Below are 18,413 nucleotides of genomic sequence, written 5' to 3' on the forward strand. Positions count from 1 at the left end.
CATTCTATCTCCCATTTAATATGAACTGGATCCCTTTTGATATACTCCATTTTGAAGTGTAAAGCTGATCCATCTCAGCACAGACCAACATTGAACACGTGATAAAAACAAATGCATCTCATAATTAATGGCTTTCTGTCAATATGAACATGTATGGTGTGACTGATTGATTGTGTTATCAAGCATTGAGTAAAGCCTTATGCTACTTGACTGCAAGAGTGGTCATGATGCATTCCAGGTCAATTTGTACACTGAAAAAAGCATGGGATCTGCCTCATTAAATATGGTTCGAGGTTGGATGCAAACACTATTTATAGCTTGTGGAATCCGGATATAAGTAATGTTCTATGATGCTTCTAACGCGAGCTAATGCAGGGCTTCGATAGCTGATATGAGAATCAGGGGTAATTTTGGCATGATATTCCAGGCTTATCAAGGCACGCATCGCCATGAACCGAATCTTTAAAGGAGAAAAAGGGTTTCGAGTCTGATAAGATACTCCTTTTAAACAAAGTGATTGATAACATTTGGGATTCACTGACCATGTCTCAGCCATTCGTCCTGCATGTTCGTTTCAGGTTTATCATCGGACCATGATCCCTTCGTTTAAGGATTCGCCTCACATGCAAAACTGTCTGTGTGCAAAGAATAAGGTTTCCCTCATATTGATATGCTCTCGAACGGGCCAACATGCTGTCCCAGCCAACATTCCTCACGGAACATACCCTGGAGCTCCGGACAGGAACGGAGCTGGGCGAAAGTTGCCCGCAAGGCTGAAGTGGCGTAGTTTAGTTATTGCTGACATGATTCAAATTACTTTCCCTCTCCATCAGTCTTATCAAGTGATTAACTAAAACGTTGAAATCACTTGTCTCCGTTTAGTTGCCAGAATTGTGTAAGATTGACTGAAGGCAGGGATTTAGTCTGTTATCAACTTATCACCTGCATGGAATATGTATGTATCACTTCATTATCTGCCGAAGGACAGCTCATCTCCACCATCCTCATCCAGGCCCGGACAGATGGAATTCCTAAGCTTATTTTTGCCGGTCTCGGTCTAGTTCTGTCTTCTGGACTCCATTTCCCCCGCAACGCGGAGAGACCGGTCGGTCCACCCCCGATTGGCCATGGGATCCATGTAGGACGCGAGTAAGGTGACATCAAAGCCGTACCCCATCCCATCGATTCCGAGATAAGGGACAAGGACAGAAGACTTTATAACTAGTCGCGTCTTTATTCCTTTTTGTCGCGGTGCAGTTGAAAGAAAGCTTAGACTTTGTTCAACATCACTCAACGCATTGTAGGTCATCGCAATCATGGCGGCGACAGAAACTCAGGCCCACGAGGGTCGCCTCCAAAAGAGGTTCTCCAAGATTACCATGATTGGCATGGCTTTTGCAATTCTCAAGTAAGACATTCATCTCACCACATCTGACTTCCCCATACTCATCACCAACAGCACCTGGATCTCTCTCGCAGGATCGCTAGGACTTGTTATGCCATCTGGTGGTTCCGTTAGTTTCGTTTACGGCTTCATCTTTTGCGTTATCTGCAATATCTGTTTGAGTGCCAGTGTCGGAGAGTTAGCATCCCTGTATCCTACAGCAGGAGGACAATATCACTACTCCTTTGCACTATCAGCCAAAAAATGGAAGAACCTCATGGTAAAAACACCATTTCCAATTCAATCAATTCCCTACTAACGTGCGACAGAGTTTCATCGTTGGATGGATTAACATTGCTGGATGGTTAACCCTCAACACAACCGCTGCTTACTTTGGAGGTAGTTTATTATTACCCCCTTTATTTCGCTAAATGTCTATCAAATCGCTTACAGAAAATTAGCACGTTTCCTTGCCGCCGCCGCTGTAGCTGGCTCTGGCGGTACCTACGAGATCACTCAATGGGGCACATATTTGATGTTTGTAGCAGTATCAATTGTCGGCGTCTTCCTCAACATTTTTGCCTATCCAATTCTGAACCGATGGAATGAGGGCGCATGTAAGTCTTTTGTGTATGATCCGTAAACCCAAATGCTGAGCTTTTGCAGTGTATTGGTCTTTGACCAGTGTCGTGGTCATCAGTATTGTACTTCTTTCCACTTCTCCCAAAACCGATGCCAAGTTCGTCTTTACCAACTTTTCCAACACAACTGGATGGAGCGATGGCACAGCTTGGATGCTTGGACTACTTCAGTCAGCTCTGAGTATGATTGGGTGAGTTTCTCTTTAGCTGTCAAGTGGAAAATTGTTAACGATTGTAGTTTTGATGCTGTGGCACACATGACCGAAGAAATGCCTCGACCATCCAAAGATGCACCTCAAGCAATGGTAGCTGCTGTCCTAGTCGGTGGTGTAACGTGAGATTCCCCAGAGAAAACATGTAGAAAATATGCTAAATATTTCCAGTGGCATTGTCTTCATTTTGGTCATGCTCTTTTGCTTTGTCGATCTTGATCTTCTTCTCGCATCACCCACCCAGAGCCCCCTCACTGAGATGATCTTGCAGGCAACCGGCAGTCAGGTTGCTGCTACCGTTTTGACTGTTGCTGTTGCTCTGTGTTTCGTCAACGGAGCAAATGGCTGCGTGACTTCTGGAAGTCGTCTTCTTTGGTCCATGGCACGAGATAATGGAACACCATTTTCCAAATAGTAAGTATTCCCTGACCATTCCATAATTCTGATGTGTTATTAACAAAAAAGCCTCTCGCATCTTCACCCCAAGCTTAATGTCCCCGTTCGCGCTATCTTGATTCAAGCCGTCTTCAACCTTCTCTTTGGATTACTGTATCTAGGTAAGCCTCTTCATCCTCAACGCTATGAAATACACTCTGACAGATTGAAGGTCCGGAGGTTGCTTTCAACGCGTATATCGCTAGCGCCACCCTTTTCCTCAACCTCTCATACGCTGCACCAGTTCTTATTCTTCTTATCCGAGGACGACAACTTGTTCTCGCAGAGCCTCCTGAGTTTTCTCTCGGACATATGTTTGGGTACACGGTGAACTACATCGCAGTTATATTTGTCCTTGTCACATCTGTTGTAAGCTATAACCTCTAGAGCAGAAACCACCTCGTTGAATTGAATCCTACTAACATTTTCTACAGTTCTTTTGCTTCCCGCCTGCGATTCCCATCAACCTGTCAACTATGAGTAAGTTTATGAACTTGACCATGCTTGCCCAATTGCTGACATGTTTTAGACTACGTCACGGCCGTCTTGGGTATCTTCATTGTTTTTGTGACAGGACTGTGGTTCATGAAGAGAAAGACCTATGAAGGACCCAAGCTTGAGTTCATCTTGGGGGAAGAATTGCCCGTGGTTGACTCATCGGAGCCGCAGAGAGCGGAGAAAGAGGTTGTGTCTAGCGCACATTCCAAGCAAGAGGAGTCATAATCTGACCAACACAGTAAGTAGTTTGAGCACGAGCAAGCAAGCGGGTGGAATGGTCGAATGATGTTTATGAGGTTATTGGGTATTTGCATTATTGTAATTAAGTTAAGGCTATCTTTCAAGTTCTTGTTTAATTATTCAAGGTCAACCGTGATTCAGGGACTGTCAATGTGTCAGTGAAGTGCAACGACTAATATTGTCCAGGTCGTGGTTGATGCTGGTATATATTTCGCATCATGTTTCAATAATACCAAGTCTTCACATGATTGCATAGTAACTCAAGGTTGTGGCATGAAGATATTGAATTATGTTGTAGTTTCCCCATACAACAGGTGACGATGACTTGGAACGGTACTCGGATATTCATTCATGACGTGATATAAAGAAGATGCGTGCAATAACTTACAGCTTTGCTGTTGTGCTCCTGTCATACCCATAATGCCAATCCTCCCTCGCTAAATCTTGCCTAATCTGGTAATTGCGCTCCGCAATGTCCACAGTCTGCATATCAACGTTCAGGATACGCATCGCCTCCTCGCCATCAGTAAAGCTCCCAGGAACAGTCCCGACAATGGGCAACGTGACTTGACTACAGCCAAAGAAGCCCTGTTCCGCTGGTCCGCCAACGTTACAGTAGATAACCGCGGCAGTGTTCTCGAATGCTCGAGTGACCAGTGCAGACTGTATAAACATCTTTTCGCAGTTGGCATTGTATGCGAGGCCCTCTTCTGACATGTCCCCTGATGTCCAGTATGAAGGGATAATTATTATCTTGGCCCCGGCAAGGACAAGTTGTCGGAAGGCTTCGGGGAAGGCAAGGTCCCAGCACACAAGTATGCCAACTCGACCGAGAGGGGTGTCGATGACTTGATGAGGGTTGGGGGCTCCGAATTCGTTTTTGGACGTGTTGCGAGCATGATCAACAAAAGAAGTCAATGTAAGACGCTCTGGAATCCAGAGGTTGGTCTTGGTGTAAGTGCCAAGGAGGTTGCCATTATGATCGATAAAGTCTGATGTGTTCAGCAGCGTAGGCCTGGCATCAAGATTGGCAACATCGCCAAGGTTGGAAGTCTGAGTAACAAAGGTTCCAGCGCAGATGTTGATGTGAAGTTCTGCTGCTAACGCTTGGTATTTCTCTCGATATTTTTGGGCATCTTCAGGCGAGAGGGCAAAAGATGGTTCTTCTGGCACCCAGCCTGTGAGGTGGTACTCTGGCAGGACTGCTAGAGATGCACCCCGAACCGCCGCGAGTCGTATCTGCTCGGCCGCATGTGCAAAGTTGTGTTCAGCATCGAGGGGCTTTCTGAACGTCAGTACTTTCAAGTGTCATCGATGTGGTTGTCATGACTTACCTTTGGCTTCATCTGCACAAGAGCCACGTCGAAAGAGGGACTTGGTGTTATCGACGCCATCTCGATTAGCTTTGATATTGACAACTGCAAAAACAAGGCAGCATTGACCTGGCGTTCCTGGTACAGATAGCTTAGATTGCTGGGAGTAATAGAACCCTTGAATAGAGAGAATGATAGCCACGATTCCCGTGCAAACAACTTCCGTTTCTGGTATTGATATCCTTAGCTTATTGATACCGAGTTGGGAATGGGGTTGGTGGAGCAGTAGCGGACGTTCGGGAACGATGGATCATTTCCTGGGGAATATGATGAATGATTATACCTCATGTCTCGGAATGGAAGTTATATGACACGCATATTGAGATATGCATTTCCGTCATGGTCAATCAATTTTGGCAACGTCGGAATGGCTGAAGAGGTGGCAACGGTAATATATGCTATAGGTGGAGATGTATGTAGTACAAAGCTAAGTAGTTCCACATGGGTTTAAGGTACTTGTGCATTGATACAGTGTTTGGTATAGTACATTGATCGAATCTGGATATTTACAACACCACAAGATGTTATTGTGAATAGAGTCAAGTTGGAGAGCAATAGACATGTTCCTCGGCAATATAAGCAACGGAATGATCCAATAACAAAGATCCAATAAGGAGAGGCGATGGCTTTACGCTAAAGAGTCACGTGATGATCGAGGCTCTATCTCTCTTCTCCATTCTCCACCCCCGACTATCCCGCACCTTGAAATCTCCACTCATCAACACGGACGGATACCACCAAACGGGGTCATGATGCTCTCAACTAATTCTACTCATTCAGCGGCGCGCATGAACATCACTAGATCACGCACGGGTTGCGCTGTGTGTAAGTCCAAAAGGGTAAGTCATTGTCTTTGCCTCACCCGTGACCCTACCCCTCCCCCTTTCTGACCGCTTATCTAGCTCAAATGTGACGAATCCAAGCCCGCTTGTTCCCGTTGTGTTAGACTAGGCATTCCATGTCCAGGTTATCAAAAGCCTCTACGCTGGAAAGGCGGATCAAAGTCTCCGCCAAAGGATCCTCCTGAGACGCCTTCTGATGCTACTGTTGATGATGTTGCTACCTTACCCCCTCAGCAACCTCAACCAAGTCCAATATATGCGTCTTATCAACCTCCACCATTACAACGGCAACAACAACAACAACCACAACCCGCGCACCAGCCTCCGCCTCCGCCTCCGCCTCAACCCCAAGCACAAGCACAAGCACAAGCACAAGCACAACCTCAACCTCAACCTCAACACTCGGGGCAGTTCGTCAATAGTTACTATGATCAAGGACTTTTAGATCATCTCTCTAATGTCATCGACGCGGGTTGTATCGAGCCTCAAGGGCAGGAAGCCTTGGACGGTTCCATGCCTTTGATGCAATTCACCGATGATATGTTACATCTATATCCGGATCAATCACTCGGACAAACGCCAGATAATGTTTCCCCAGAGCAAACTGATGATAGGCTTTGGTCAACTACCACGATGGAACCGCCACAGGTATACTCACAGGCGTTGACAAGAGTAGAACCCACGAACCAGGCGTCTGAGCAAGTTATCGAGATGCCGTTAGCTCAAGCTCTCCAGGACCATTCATCTGTACTTGTCGAATACTACTTTAAGGAAGTATGCGGAATGATGTCTTGCTACGACAGCCCGATGAACCCTTATCGAACTACTATCTCAAACATGTGGACCGGATCACAGTCTCTCTACTACATCACGCAGAGTATGGCTGCGGCATGCCTCTCAGAGGTTTCGCCTACCTTTGCATCCGTTGGCCACCGACTAAGAGATCAAGCCATGATATGCTTGTCCAGGGAAGCCAAGATTGCCGAATTAGAAACGTCGTCTCTGTTGGCTTTAGTCATGTTAGGAATGAGTCTTTCATGGCATGATCCGGACAGTCTCGGTCAACCACAATTCGATGTCCTTGCTCGAAAGGTTATATCTGCCGAAGCGCGCGGAGATCCGCTTGCCTTGGCCGATAAGAAGAAGGAGTTTTTCTTTTACAACTCGTTGGTGTATTGGAAAATGCTGCTTTCCTTTGTGACAGATTTGGACCCAAACACAAGGAGTGCTGCACCGCAGCCAGTCCCACCGGACTCTCTTGATATGCACGAACCTCGCATGCCTCACCCTCAGACAGGAATCGGCATTGAAGTGCAAGAGTTGGTTGCCAGTGTGGGTAGCCTTGTGCGAAAAGAAAGAAAGCGATTGCGCACCCGACGTTTTGTTTCCAAGGACGATATTCAACAGGCTCAAGATGCAATTCTTGCTTCGGAACAGCTACATGCGGAGCTTTGTGCGATTGAGCTACCACAAGAAGGCGATATTGTCGATGCTGGCGATGACTTGACCCCAGCCATTCATCTAGTCAATATTGCCGAAGCTTATCGATGCACAGGGCTGCTTCAGTTGTACCGAAACTTCCCAGATCTTTTGTTACCATACGCACAATCAGCGCACTTTATGACGGGCTCGCCTGATTCCTCTGGTTCTTATCCGGATGAGAGGGCTTTTGCAGATACGTGGTTGACCTGCCTAGCTCTCCATGTGCTAGACTTGGTCAAAGATATTCCTACAACGTCTCGAAGCAGGTCTATTCAGCCGTTGCTGTTTGTGAGTATCTGTAGTGAGCTCTCAATGTGTCGCTCGTACTGCTCGATTTCAAATCTGCAGCGATCTCCTGTGGCAAGCGTAGCAGCGAGTCCACGTTTTAGGGTACCGTTGAACGGATTGGAAGTCCTTCAAGCAAGAAAGATAGTTCTTGCCCGTCTATCTGCTTTTGAAAATATCTTGGCCGCCAAGCCGATTCGGCGGATGCTGATGTTGGTCAAGAAGACGTGGGCTTGCATGGACGAGGAAAAGAAGGATACGTATTGGATGGATGTTATGATGGATAACGGATATGAGACGTTGATGGGCTGAATCTCATCGAAGAAGGATAACATATAGACTTTGTGAATTTCTTTTCATTTCAAACCTTCACTCTTTTTCATCATATGATTCTAGAATGCGATCTAGAAGATGTCACTGGTTTGTACTTTAATATTATGCTTTTTAATCGTCAATTGAACCCATTGGATTATCAAAAGGAATAGGCGGTCTGGACTTGTCCAACGCCAATAACCATTTAAACAATGCGGGATTTTACCTTAGTTGCCGTTAAACTCACGATCCGTCTAAATTTAATCTCGTCTTTGCATGTCATCATGTCAGGGCCAGGGCCAGAGCCAGGGTCCAGTCCACTTATCCATAAGGAGAAGAGCCCTGCAGGCATAAGCTTTAACCGAACTTGGGCGATGCAGCCGCCGGTTTACGAGGGAATCCAGTCCCGGGCCTGAACTACCGGTCGTTCGGCTTTCTGACTGGATTGGGGCAAAGAATGGCATAATTTATGCCATCTCAACCGTTGGTCAACCCTTGATTTGGTGCTACAAGGGCCGCAGATAGAAGGCATATAAACTGCCATTACCGCATCCTTAAAGTCGATAGTTCATCATCGTCATCACCATCACCGCCAATACAACTATGGCTCGTGGTCTTTTCACTGTCTGCGCCAGCGCCCTTTTGGCCGTCGCTGGCGCAGTCAAGCCTGCAGACGTGGTCTTTTACAATGGCAACATCTATACCATGAACCCATCCAACAACATGGTCACTGCCATGGCCGTGCGTGGAGGCAAGATCGAGTATGTTGGCGACAAGGAGACGGCGCATTCGTACATTGGAAAAAAGACAAAAGTCATCGATCTCGAGGGCCGCATGGCTATGCCTGGTCTCGTGGATTCCCACATGCACGTTGTGTCGGGAGGTCTCTTCCTTCTCAAATGCGATCTGAGTTACCAGACCTTGTCCATTACCGAGGTGTTGGAGCATATTCAGGGATGTATCGATAATGAAGCCAACAAGGGTGATGATGATTGGATCGAGGTCGTCAATATGGACTATGCTGGTCTTGTGTCGAAGAGTGGAAATGTTGGAAAGGCTCAACTCGACAAGCTGAGCACAAAACGACCCGTCATCATTCGCTCAAGCGATTACCACACTATCCTCGCCAACTCCCGCGCGCTTGACCTATCAAACATCGATGAAAACACCAAGGATCCCGGAGATGGTAAGATTGTCCGTCTTCCGGGAAGTCAAGAGCCTTCTGGTGCTCTTCAAGACGGCGCTTCCAGCCTTCTTGCTGGTCCTCCTCCTCCCACTGAGGCCGAGAACCTTGAGGCTGGTCGTGCTGCCCTCAAGCTCCTGCGTGAAGCTGGTATCACCACTTTCCAGGATGCTGCCGCTCTAGATGAACACCACACTATCTTCAACGCCATCAAGGAGGAAGATGGCCTCTCTGCGCGCGCTTATTTCGATTATCGCATTGAGGCTCCCAGCTCAGTGGATGGGGTATCTGCTCTTGTCAAGAACGTCACTAAGAAATTAGCTTCTTGGCATGACAAGTCTACTGTCGGACCCAAGCCAACCCTCAAATGGCAAGCCATCAAGGCCTTCATCGACGGTGTCATCACATACCCCTCCAACACCGCTGCCCTTGTCGACCCATACTGGGCACCCGTCAACGCCTCCAACGAGAACGGCACTTGGGCTCCTGATGAGAACTCGCTGAACGACCCCTACTGGAAGCCTGCTGTGCTTACCAAGACCATCGAACAGCTTTTCATGGCTGGTATCGACGCCCAACTCCACGTCGACGGCGATCTCGCTGTGCAGGTTGGTCTCGATGCTGCCGAGGCATTCCGCAAGAAGCACCCCGGAAAGGATATTCGACTTGGTCTTGCTCACAATGAGCTTTCGCAAGAGAGTGACTGGCCTAGATATGCTAAGCTTGGCGTTGACCCTATCGTCAGCTACCAGTGGGCACAGCTCAGCTCATTCTATATCCCCAACACTTTCAATTCCCTTGCCGAGTATCGCATGGACAATCTTCAGGCATGGGCCCAATTTGAAAAGCGAGGTCGCCCACTTGTGTATGGAAGTGACTGGCCTGTAAGTTGATTTTATATCACCCGCCATCGTTAGATACAGTTATTAACTATGATAGATTGATCCTCTGGACGAGTTCCTAGCTCTCAAAGTTGCAGTCACACGCTCAGGAGACCCCTCAAACCCCAACTCACCGGCATCGCAGGGTCCCCCTTTCGATGGCGTCTTCCCGGGCAGCGGCATCTCACGCACATCAGCCTTACGTTCGATCACCATCAACGGCGCGCGCTTTCTTCGTGCCGATAAGCAGATTGGCTCACTGGAAAAGGGTAAGCTGGCTGACGTAATTGTCTTGGAAAACAACTTCTTCAAGGTCCCCGAGGAGGAACTTGGTCGGCAGAAGGTGCTGTTGACCATGGTTGGTGGAGAGGTGCTCTATGTTGCAAAGGGTCACGACTTTGGCGTCAAGGCCAAGTTTCCCAACGATGATGAGGCAAGTGGTAAGCTGGCCCGTCGCACCATTGGCGGTTTCAATGCCAACGAGCTGTCAGAGGAGGCCAAGATGAACGTCGCCAAGCTACGAAAGAGGGGCGTTTGTGTTCACAAGCACTAACCAAGTGTTTGTCGTTACCAGATTATAGATAGCACTCAAGACGATTCCATCTGGACTTCCTGAAAGAGATCTTGAAAAAAAGCTTAAACGCACAGGTCCCGCGTGATTGTAACTGTGATTGTGATAGACATAGCGTTTTGCAGTATCTTTGCAAAGATCCCGTGTCATGTCCATGGGACTGCGTTTCAGTACGACTTTCCAGATATGGAATCATCGCTTCCCGAACCAGATACGGAATAGTTGAGGAATTGCGGGATTGGCTGTTGGAACGTCTTCTACCTGGCCTTGGTATTGGTGCCTGAGCGTCATGTCTCATCTTAGTAGTACTGATAATGTGTTGTACGAGGTGCTTGAACTGAGAAACCCCTGGACTAAGAATTGACCCGATAAGAAAGTGAGGAAATAGCTCATGATGAATGGGCGTATCGCATCAGTAGACCAGCCACGAGGTAGTGTCAGGGGCATCAAAGCGGCGAAGGATCTACCGGGAACCAGGAGTATTGAGGTAACATTCGGCATGAGCGTTCCTTGGCGCGCTGCAGGTCGATTGTTTTGGCTTGTCTGCATAATCACCGAACTATAATACGGTATTCTATGAGTGTGTCTTTCTACATGATGTGATATTGGCAGATTGGGCAGCAGTTGTTGGTCACTTTTCAGGTGTGGCGCCTGTATCGCGATTCATGTTATAACATGTCATAAATACCTAATCAGCCGTGATCCGACATCTGTCCAGTCACCATTCCTTCTGAATTCATGATAATTCATTGAGGAAACAGTGGCTTGCTGTCTCGTTTGATCAGTGGGATGAGAGGTAAAGTGTGATTATTCCCGGTATCCCACTCTCGGGTGGACATGCCCGAGACTCTAGTGCAAACCTTAATGCTTAGGCCTAGCACCCCCTACACTACCCAGTTTACTAAAGTACCTAGGTAATTACTCATGTGTTGTTGACCCTTTACTTTATTGAGTGGATGTTTCCATGTCTAAGAAACGCCACCTACTCTAATTGAGGGTTGGTTGAGCTTACAATGTCAGTTCGCAGTCTAGCTCAAGATACTGACTGTGCTTATGGCTTTTGCGAATGACTTGTTATGTTCAAGAGGTAAATAATAATCAGGAAACCACTCTATTGTAAACTCGTCTAGAGGGACCTTCTTATTTCGTCTCGTACCCATTCTTCAGAGTTTGAGTGTCCAAGGAACCCTCCGCACGCTCGTCTCTGCAGGGGAAGTTTCTCTCCACCAACTCAACATGCATGGATTGTATGTATGTACTCCATAGACAGTGAAAGTCTGCAACAATGCCAAGTCTCCAATTCCTGGGGCACACATTGTCACTCTCAGGTGAGGCTTTGCAATACGTAGTTCATGTACATTGATTAGATATGTACATAGAGATGAACCCTTGCTGGATAGCCAAGCTCTAATGCATGTAAACTTTCGGATTTATCAAGGGCATCCATCCCATCTTTCTCCTGCTTGCGTCATGTCATTTCAGTTTTTCTTTTTCCGATCTCCATTACTCAAGCATTGCATTGGAAAATCATTGCAATCCTTACTTCTTTGCATGATACACAATTTCTTTTTTCTGATGCTTTGATTCCTTCCCCAGACTCACTATGGCTACTGCGCCGTCTGCTGCTACTGTGATTGTGTGTTTGACCACCTGCTCAACTACATCTCTTGATACTGACTGACCCAAATGTGTAGGCAGTGGAGTTTATGCTTGTCACAGTGGCACTCGCCATCATCATCGCTCGGGTCTACCTACGCCTGGTGGTACAGAAGCAAAGTCTTGTTCTTGCAGATTGGGTACGGATAGTAGCATTTCTATCTGGTTGTGTCACAGCCATCTTCGACATTGTATTCTTTGTCGAGGGGGCATTAGATCCCACCATCAATTTCACGCTGGACAATTGGAATGTGCCACCAGAGAAGCTAGAACGAGTCCTCAAGGTCTGTCTGACCAAGCAAACACTTGTGTACATAATATAGGCTGACTAGGATATCTACACAGTTTACCTGGGCTAATTCGATTCCTTTCTTTTCAACCTTTTACCTCTGCAAAGCCTCGCTTCTTGTTGTCTACCTCCAGCTATTTCCTACCTTTATGCGAAAGGCACGAATTGTGCTCTGGGGAGTGGTTGCTTATTGCATGTGCGCATTCATCATATCCATGAGCCTTGTGATATTCCTTTGTTTTCCTACTGAAAGGAACTGGTGAGTAATGGACATATAGCCTTCTAGGTCTGTTTCTAATTTATCACATAGGTCTGTCACGGAACCTGAGAAGCTCTGTGGCGATTGGCCGGTGGCTACAACATTCCAGATTGCTTGGGCGCTACATTTTACTGGATCTCTTGCTCGTGAGCTTGCCTCGTGTTTTCAATGTGGATGGATTCAATACTAACCATGCCTTCAGTATTTGCCCTGCCATTCCTCCTCCTCCACAAGCTCAACCTGCGCCCAAAGGTTAGAGTCGGTGTTTACGCTGTTTTCCTTCTTGGATTTGTCGACATAGCGTTTTCCTTGACTCGCTTTTTGACGATTCAACTGACCAAGGTTGGCGAATTTTCATCCATCACAACAATTGGTAATCCGCCCCCACAGTTCCAGATGGATGTCTTTCTAACATGTTTCAGCGCTCTGGAGTAGCCTTGACGTATACGTAGGCTTGATAGTCGCCTGTCTCCCCGCCCTCCGCCCATACCTCCACAGAAAGGGCTCCAAGTTCAGCTACGGCGAGTCAGGCCGACCAACAGGTACCTCAACTCATCCTGCACGAAGGACAGTGGACCGAGGATTCCAAGAGATTGACGAGACGCCGTCTGTGGAGGGCGATCGAGGACCTGGCCCGTGGGCTGTGGGACACTCACCTGAGCTCGGTGCAACAGGGTGGAGCGATAAGAAAAGCAATGGCAGCGACGTCGAACTCGTGAGTCTTGACGTTATGGCGGCTAAGGATCGGATGCATGTATAAACTATAAGTTGCTGGGTGCAACGATAGAGAGGGATATTAATGCAGGCAAAACCAAATATTATGCTTGGCACATCGTGGTAACCCACGTGTACTGTAACCTCGAATCATATGCGCAAATCGATGGCCAGAGAATTCAATTAGAGTTCGACATGTGAATAAAGAGCTCGTATCCCCTGCTTAGACCCCTGAATAGTGTTCCTGGTCATTAAAACATGGTTCATTACTCGCATCATCCCACGATCGACTCTACCCGTCAGTTGTTGGTTGCCACCTACCCGCGGCCCGTTGACAAGTTCCTCGGGATGATACACACAGAGTTATATCTAAGCCTGTTCTCACACAATTTAAACTTCACAATGGTTACACACAGGGTCGATGCTCGAAATAGAACAGCGAAGATACGCTGTCGATCTTTGCCATATATAGTCCGAAACCCGGACAAACAAATATCCGACGCATCATAACGGCCACTGTTTCATACCAAGCTTACAAAAACACCATGAACATCATCATCGTCAGAAGATGGAAGCTTCACTTCCTTACCACGAGCCCTCAATAACAACCATTGCCGTACTTTCAGGGTTTCTGATTCTCTTGAATCTAATCAATCATGGTCTCGATAAACTTGCCTACTGTGGTCTAATTGGCCAAGTCGCAATAGGGATAGCTTGGGGTACGCCAGGGTCGAAATGGCTATCTCGCGATGTTGAAAGTGCTGTAGTACAGCTAGGATACCTTGGTTTGATTCTTGTAGTATTCGAAGGTCAGTTCAACCTTCCGGTCAGCATATCACCCACTAATTCGTTTCATAGGAGGCCTTTCAACTTCTTTCAAATCTCTAAAAGCTAACCTCGGTCTCTCATCTGCCGTTGCGACGACTGGAATCTTGCTTCCTATCGGCTTCTCTTTCGCAGTCATGTCTATGCTCAACGCAACTCCCCTTCAAGCCTTTGCAGCAGGCGCCGCACTTTGCTCTACAAGTCTTGGCACAACATTCACCATCCTCGGCACAAGCGGCCTTTCTTCAACTCGTCTCGGCATCGTCTTGACCAGTGCTGCCATGATGGATGATGTGGTTGGCCTTATCATGGTCCAGGTTATCTCTAACCTCGGTGGCGATACTTTCGACGCCTTCACTGTTGTTAGACCAATTACTGTCTCTCTGTCTCTTGCGATTGTGATTCCTATCCTCTGCAGATTTATCATTGTGCCAGTCACCCTCCATCTCAACTCTTACCGCAAGGCAAACCCATCTACCATGGTTTCGAAACTTTTTGGTATGGAACAAACTGCTTTCGTTATTCATACAGGCTATCTTCTTGGTGTGGTTATTGGAGCAACTTTTGCTGGTACTTCGGGTCTCTTGGCCTCCTACATCGCTGGTGCAAGCATTAGTTGGTGGGACTCTGAGGTACAGCACTTGACGTTGGATACAGATAATCTTACAACCATAGAACCTGAAGAGAGTCCAACAATCGATCATCAGATTGGAGAAGGGCCTTCTACTCAAACGCCTTCACCCAAGATAATGAAAGGCGGTTCAGGTGCAGAGGTCTTTCACCATTATTTCGAGTCTGCCCTGCAGCGAATTCTCAAGCCTTTTTTCTTTGTCAGTCCATTATTCTTTATATCGCTTAGTATATTCTGACTCTACAGGCATCCATTGGATTTTCCATCCCTATCACCCAATTGTTCACAGGGTCCACGGTCTGGCGTGGTGTCGTCTACACGATTCTAATGATAATTGCAAAACTCGCTTGTGGACTATGGCTTATTTCCTTTGCCAGTCCTTTCCGGGCCTTCATTCGACCTGTTCGAAATATTATACCTACACTCAAAAAGTCTTCAAAGACTCTGGCACCTGGTGCTCAATGCACTGATAGCTTAGCACACGAAGGGTCCAGTGATTCCATACAGCAACCTCAAGAACGCGACAGCGTTCCTCTTCAGCCACTTACAGACACGGATATATCCCAGGTCTCTCCTCACACACGCAACTCAACACCGAAGCCTGAAAAGGCGCTTTCACTTTACCCAGCGTGTATCGTTGGAATGGGCATGGTAGCTCGAGGAGAGATTGGGTATTTAATTTCAGCGCTGGCTGAGAGCAAGGGTATCTTTGGACGTTCAGAGAATGGCCAACCATCTGAAATATTTCTCGTTGTAACATGGGCTATCACACTTTGCACGATAATTGCGCCAATTGCCGTTGGGATTGTTGTGAGTCGTGTTAGACAACTGGAGTATGGAAGCAAAAAGGCCAAGGGCGAAAGTAAAAGAAATGTTCTGGGGGCTTGGGGAGTCAGCTAGATATTTTTTCCTACTTATCGACCTTTCCGGCCTCATGCTACAACGAGACACGAGCTGATTGCGAAGGCCCAGCACCCAAAATTTCCCCAGTCAGACCGACCCAAGGCGATGGCTCTCGAGTACCGTCCATAGAACCATGGCCCGAGCTGTGCCTAATCTTATCCAACGCCTGATAGCCACCTCGAATACTATCAGCTTCGTAACCCTTGGCACGAAGCACACTTGTCGCAACACGAGCACTGTCTCCGTCGTAACAACTGAGCAAGATCCTTCTACCTTGGAGGAGAGATTGAAGTTCCCGTCCCGGTTTCTGGAATACATCTTCAAGACTCTTCCATAAAGTTTCCAAAAGCTTAGCATCAGAGAAGGGACTCGGTGTGTTGTCATTTACGAATGGCATGTTGAAGGCACCAGGAAGATGGAAGTTGCCAAAATCTTGAGGTTGTCGTAGGTCGATAATCGTCGTATCCTGTCTCGAACGTAGAATATTGTGTAGATCAACTGTGCTCGCCGATGGACTCTTTGGGTCGACTAGCACCATATCGAGAAGAGCGCCCCTATCAATATCGAAAAAGGCATCGATAGCTTCAGAAGCCGTTCGCTCCCACTTCTCGTCGTACCTATAGAGGTCGACTTTCAAAAGGTCCTAAATGTCGTTAATGGAAGGACTCCATCTTGCTTGATCACATACCCCATTTTTGATGGATGGAAAGTAACTTTCCCCGAGCTTATCAAAGTACTCGCTTATGTACTGGTATGGCAAATCGCAGCATAGAAACACACAGTTGATGGTTCCATCTGGTCCAGCCAGATCCGAAAGAGAACCTTCAGCCTTGCGCTTCTCGATGAGCTGGAACAGTCCTGTCAAGTTGAATCCAGAAGATGGGCCACAGACGATGCCGTTACGACATAAATCCAAGGACATGGAGAATGAGTGGTGCGAGTCGACCTCTTCGATGTGGTCAACTGACTTCTTCCATGGAAATTGGACAGGGGCCATCAGTGCGAATGATCTTGGTCCAGGGACTCGATCGCCAGGGGCAGTACATACACTATAAACACATTTTAGTAATGGGCCCTTCGGGTATTAACTAATGTGCGCTCGATTCGATCTCACCCGAGTTTAAACACCGAAGGCTTGGCTTCTTTAAAATATGTGCCAAGACCGGTCATAGTACCTTTAACTTGTTAGCAGCTAAACTGTCGAGATTATAACCAGTTCAGCTTACCTGAAGTTCCCATTCCTGCACAGATCAAGTTGATCTCTGGCAATTGTGCATGAAGCTGTGGGCCTGTCCATTTAACGTGTGCGTTCCAGTTCTGATGCAATGTTAGTCCTGGGGCCAATGCTCGGTCTGTGAGTGACTTGCAAGGTTATTCTCATATTGATTTGGGTTGATGATAGTCTCGTCCGAATCCTGAGCTAGCCTCTGAGCTGCTCTGATACCACCACGTTCGTCAAGAGGCTCAGGCTGAGATGGACCTCCGAAGAGTGTACTAAGGTAACATGTCAACACTTTGACTCATCTATGGCTTCAGTAACATGAACTGCTTACATGTCGATTCCAAAGAATTGCATAAGTTGAAGTTTCGTTGCACTCGTCTTGTTACTCAAGAATGCTCGCACATCATCAATGCCGTGGATAGCTCTTGAAATTAACGACATGGACAAAACAGTCGAGCCTGAACTGTATTCAACGACTGCCTTGGTTTTCCCCGGGACGACACAGTTGTTTAGTAAGTTCAGAGCTAAGATCCCTATTAGAGAGAAGCAACTTATACCAAAGTTATTTGCCTACCTGGCATGGCTTTTACATTATTCGCAGGATGCATAGTCATCATCTTGGCATAAATGCGCACTCCATCCTGACAATAAGGGTTAAGTGAGTCCGGGATCTCGACTAGCGGAAGTGGTGGCGCTGATTCAGGGTCGAAGTAATTCTTGATAGAGTCTTGTCCCTTGTATACGTTAAGAGGGTTGGGACTAGTCATGTTGAAACAAAGTCTTGGCTCGTAGACTAGATTTAGTCGACTGACACAAGGACAGAACCCCAAAGTCGAAGGAGTAATATAGCCACTATATAAGTGATTCCGGATGAGCTTTTTTCTCGTCGACCTTCTTGGTTTGCTCCGGCTGTGTGCAGACATAGGATATGTGGCCACTCTTTTCTTCGGGCAGTCAGCAAATGTTCATGTTCGAGGGGAGTCGCATGCCAATCAACGCAGTTGCAACCCACACTTGGATTTCATAATACTAAGATCATCATGTTCCTGGCGAGAGTGAAGTGGATGCTGAGGGCAGTCTCTGGCCAAAGGGAATAGGGTCTTGGAATGGCAACTCAACGACCTTCTAATGATCGGCAGACTTTTACTCTAGTTCAGTGGATAATTTTGGCTCAGCGACACCCTTGTCAGGACAATGAGGTTGTTTAATTATTATGCATGAAGCTCGTGGTGGTGTGTCTAACCATCAAGGTAGTTTCATTAGGAGCAAGTAGATAAATGAGTACCAACGATTACGTACGCTTGTGTATACGGGCAGGAGTACCTTTTAACAATTAATTCATCTCGACTATTTATACAACTCAATCTAATAATAGTTGCTAGTTTTGTGAGTCTCCGAAGTAGAGGACCTTGATAGATGTTGGACAAGGAGGTTCACAGTGGAGATACTAGTCAATTTTTTTTTTCCAAATCCAGGTCCAACCAGTTTAATGGTTTCTGGAAGAACCTTGATGAACCAGGGGTTTTTTCCCCTTGCTGAATTCCAACCACGCAACTACATGCTGCAATCGAGTTT

General features: G+C 47.0%; 7 protein-coding genes across 7 annotated transcripts; 5 read left to right on the plus strand and 2 right to left on the minus strand.

Annotated features, from left to right (window-relative positions):
* Positions 1 to 1,316: 1,316 nt before the first annotated feature.
* On the plus strand, positions 1,317 to 3,395 carry FPOAC1_002120 (uncharacterized protein; the record flags this gene model as incomplete). Its single annotated transcript, XM_044846706.1, has 11 exons — positions 1,317 to 1,408; positions 1,460 to 1,664; positions 1,714 to 1,783; positions 1,846 to 2,001; positions 2,051 to 2,216; positions 2,264 to 2,359; positions 2,409 to 2,651; positions 2,703 to 2,794; positions 2,845 to 3,041; positions 3,107 to 3,152; positions 3,202 to 3,395. 11 exons carry the CDS (start codon positions 1,317 to 1,319, stop codon positions 3,393 to 3,395), a joined length of 1,557 nt encoding a protein of 518 aa, XP_044712622.1.
* Positions 3,396 to 3,794: 399 nt separating this feature from the next.
* FPOAC1_002121 (uncharacterized protein) lies at positions 3,795 to 4,804 on the minus strand (the record flags this gene model as incomplete). The annotated part of the gene is made up of 2 exons (XM_044846707.1): positions 3,795 to 4,691; positions 4,745 to 4,804. 2 exons carry the CDS (start codon positions 4,802 to 4,804, stop codon positions 3,795 to 3,797), a joined length of 957 nt encoding a protein of 318 aa, XP_044712623.1.
* A 767-nt stretch (positions 4,805 to 5,571) lies between these two features.
* FPOAC1_002122 (uncharacterized protein) lies at positions 5,572 to 7,704 on the plus strand (the record flags this gene model as incomplete). Its single annotated transcript, XM_044846708.1, has 2 exons — positions 5,572 to 5,622; positions 5,686 to 7,704. 2 exons carry the CDS (start codon positions 5,572 to 5,574, stop codon positions 7,702 to 7,704), a joined length of 2,070 nt encoding a protein of 689 aa, XP_044712624.1.
* Positions 7,705 to 8,307: 603 nt separating this feature from the next.
* On the plus strand, positions 8,308 to 10,321 carry FPOAC1_002123 (uncharacterized protein; the record flags this gene model as incomplete). Its single annotated transcript, XM_044846709.1, has 2 exons — positions 8,308 to 9,771; positions 9,827 to 10,321. The coding sequence occupies 2 exons, from the start codon at positions 8,308 to 8,310 to the stop codon at positions 10,319 to 10,321; spliced, it is 1,959 nt and encodes a 652-aa protein (XP_044712625.1).
* Positions 10,322 to 11,942: 1,621 nt separating this feature from the next.
* FPOAC1_002124 (uncharacterized protein) lies at positions 11,943 to 13,303 on the plus strand (the record flags this gene model as incomplete). Its single annotated transcript, XM_044846710.1, has 6 exons — positions 11,943 to 11,975; positions 12,034 to 12,279; positions 12,341 to 12,543; positions 12,595 to 12,689; positions 12,746 to 12,916; positions 12,966 to 13,303. The coding sequence occupies 6 exons, from the start codon at positions 11,943 to 11,945 to the stop codon at positions 13,301 to 13,303; spliced, it is 1,086 nt and encodes a 361-aa protein (XP_044712626.1).
* Positions 13,304 to 13,825: 522 nt separating this feature from the next.
* Positions 13,826 to 15,613, plus strand: FPOAC1_002125 (uncharacterized protein; the record flags this gene model as incomplete). Its single annotated transcript, XM_044846711.1, has 3 exons — positions 13,826 to 14,066; positions 14,116 to 14,912; positions 14,960 to 15,613. 3 exons carry the CDS (start codon positions 13,826 to 13,828, stop codon positions 15,611 to 15,613), a joined length of 1,692 nt encoding a protein of 563 aa, XP_044712627.1.
* A 37-nt stretch (positions 15,614 to 15,650) lies between these two features.
* FPOAC1_002126 (uncharacterized protein) lies at positions 15,651 to 17,605 on the minus strand (the record flags this gene model as incomplete). The annotated part of the gene is made up of 7 exons (XM_044846712.1): positions 15,651 to 16,259; positions 16,305 to 16,665; positions 16,731 to 16,791; positions 16,843 to 16,905; positions 16,980 to 17,110; positions 17,170 to 17,362; positions 17,413 to 17,605. The coding sequence occupies 7 exons, from the start codon at positions 17,603 to 17,605 to the stop codon at positions 15,651 to 15,653; spliced, it is 1,611 nt and encodes a 536-aa protein (XP_044712628.1).
* Positions 17,606 to 18,413: the final 808 nt, after the last annotated feature.

This window comes from Fusarium poae, chromosome 1 (assembly GCF_019609905.1).
Source record: "Fusarium poae strain DAOMC 252244 chromosome 1, whole genome shotgun sequence".
Taxonomy (NCBI): domain Eukaryota; kingdom Fungi; phylum Ascomycota; class Sordariomycetes; order Hypocreales; family Nectriaceae; genus Fusarium; species Fusarium poae.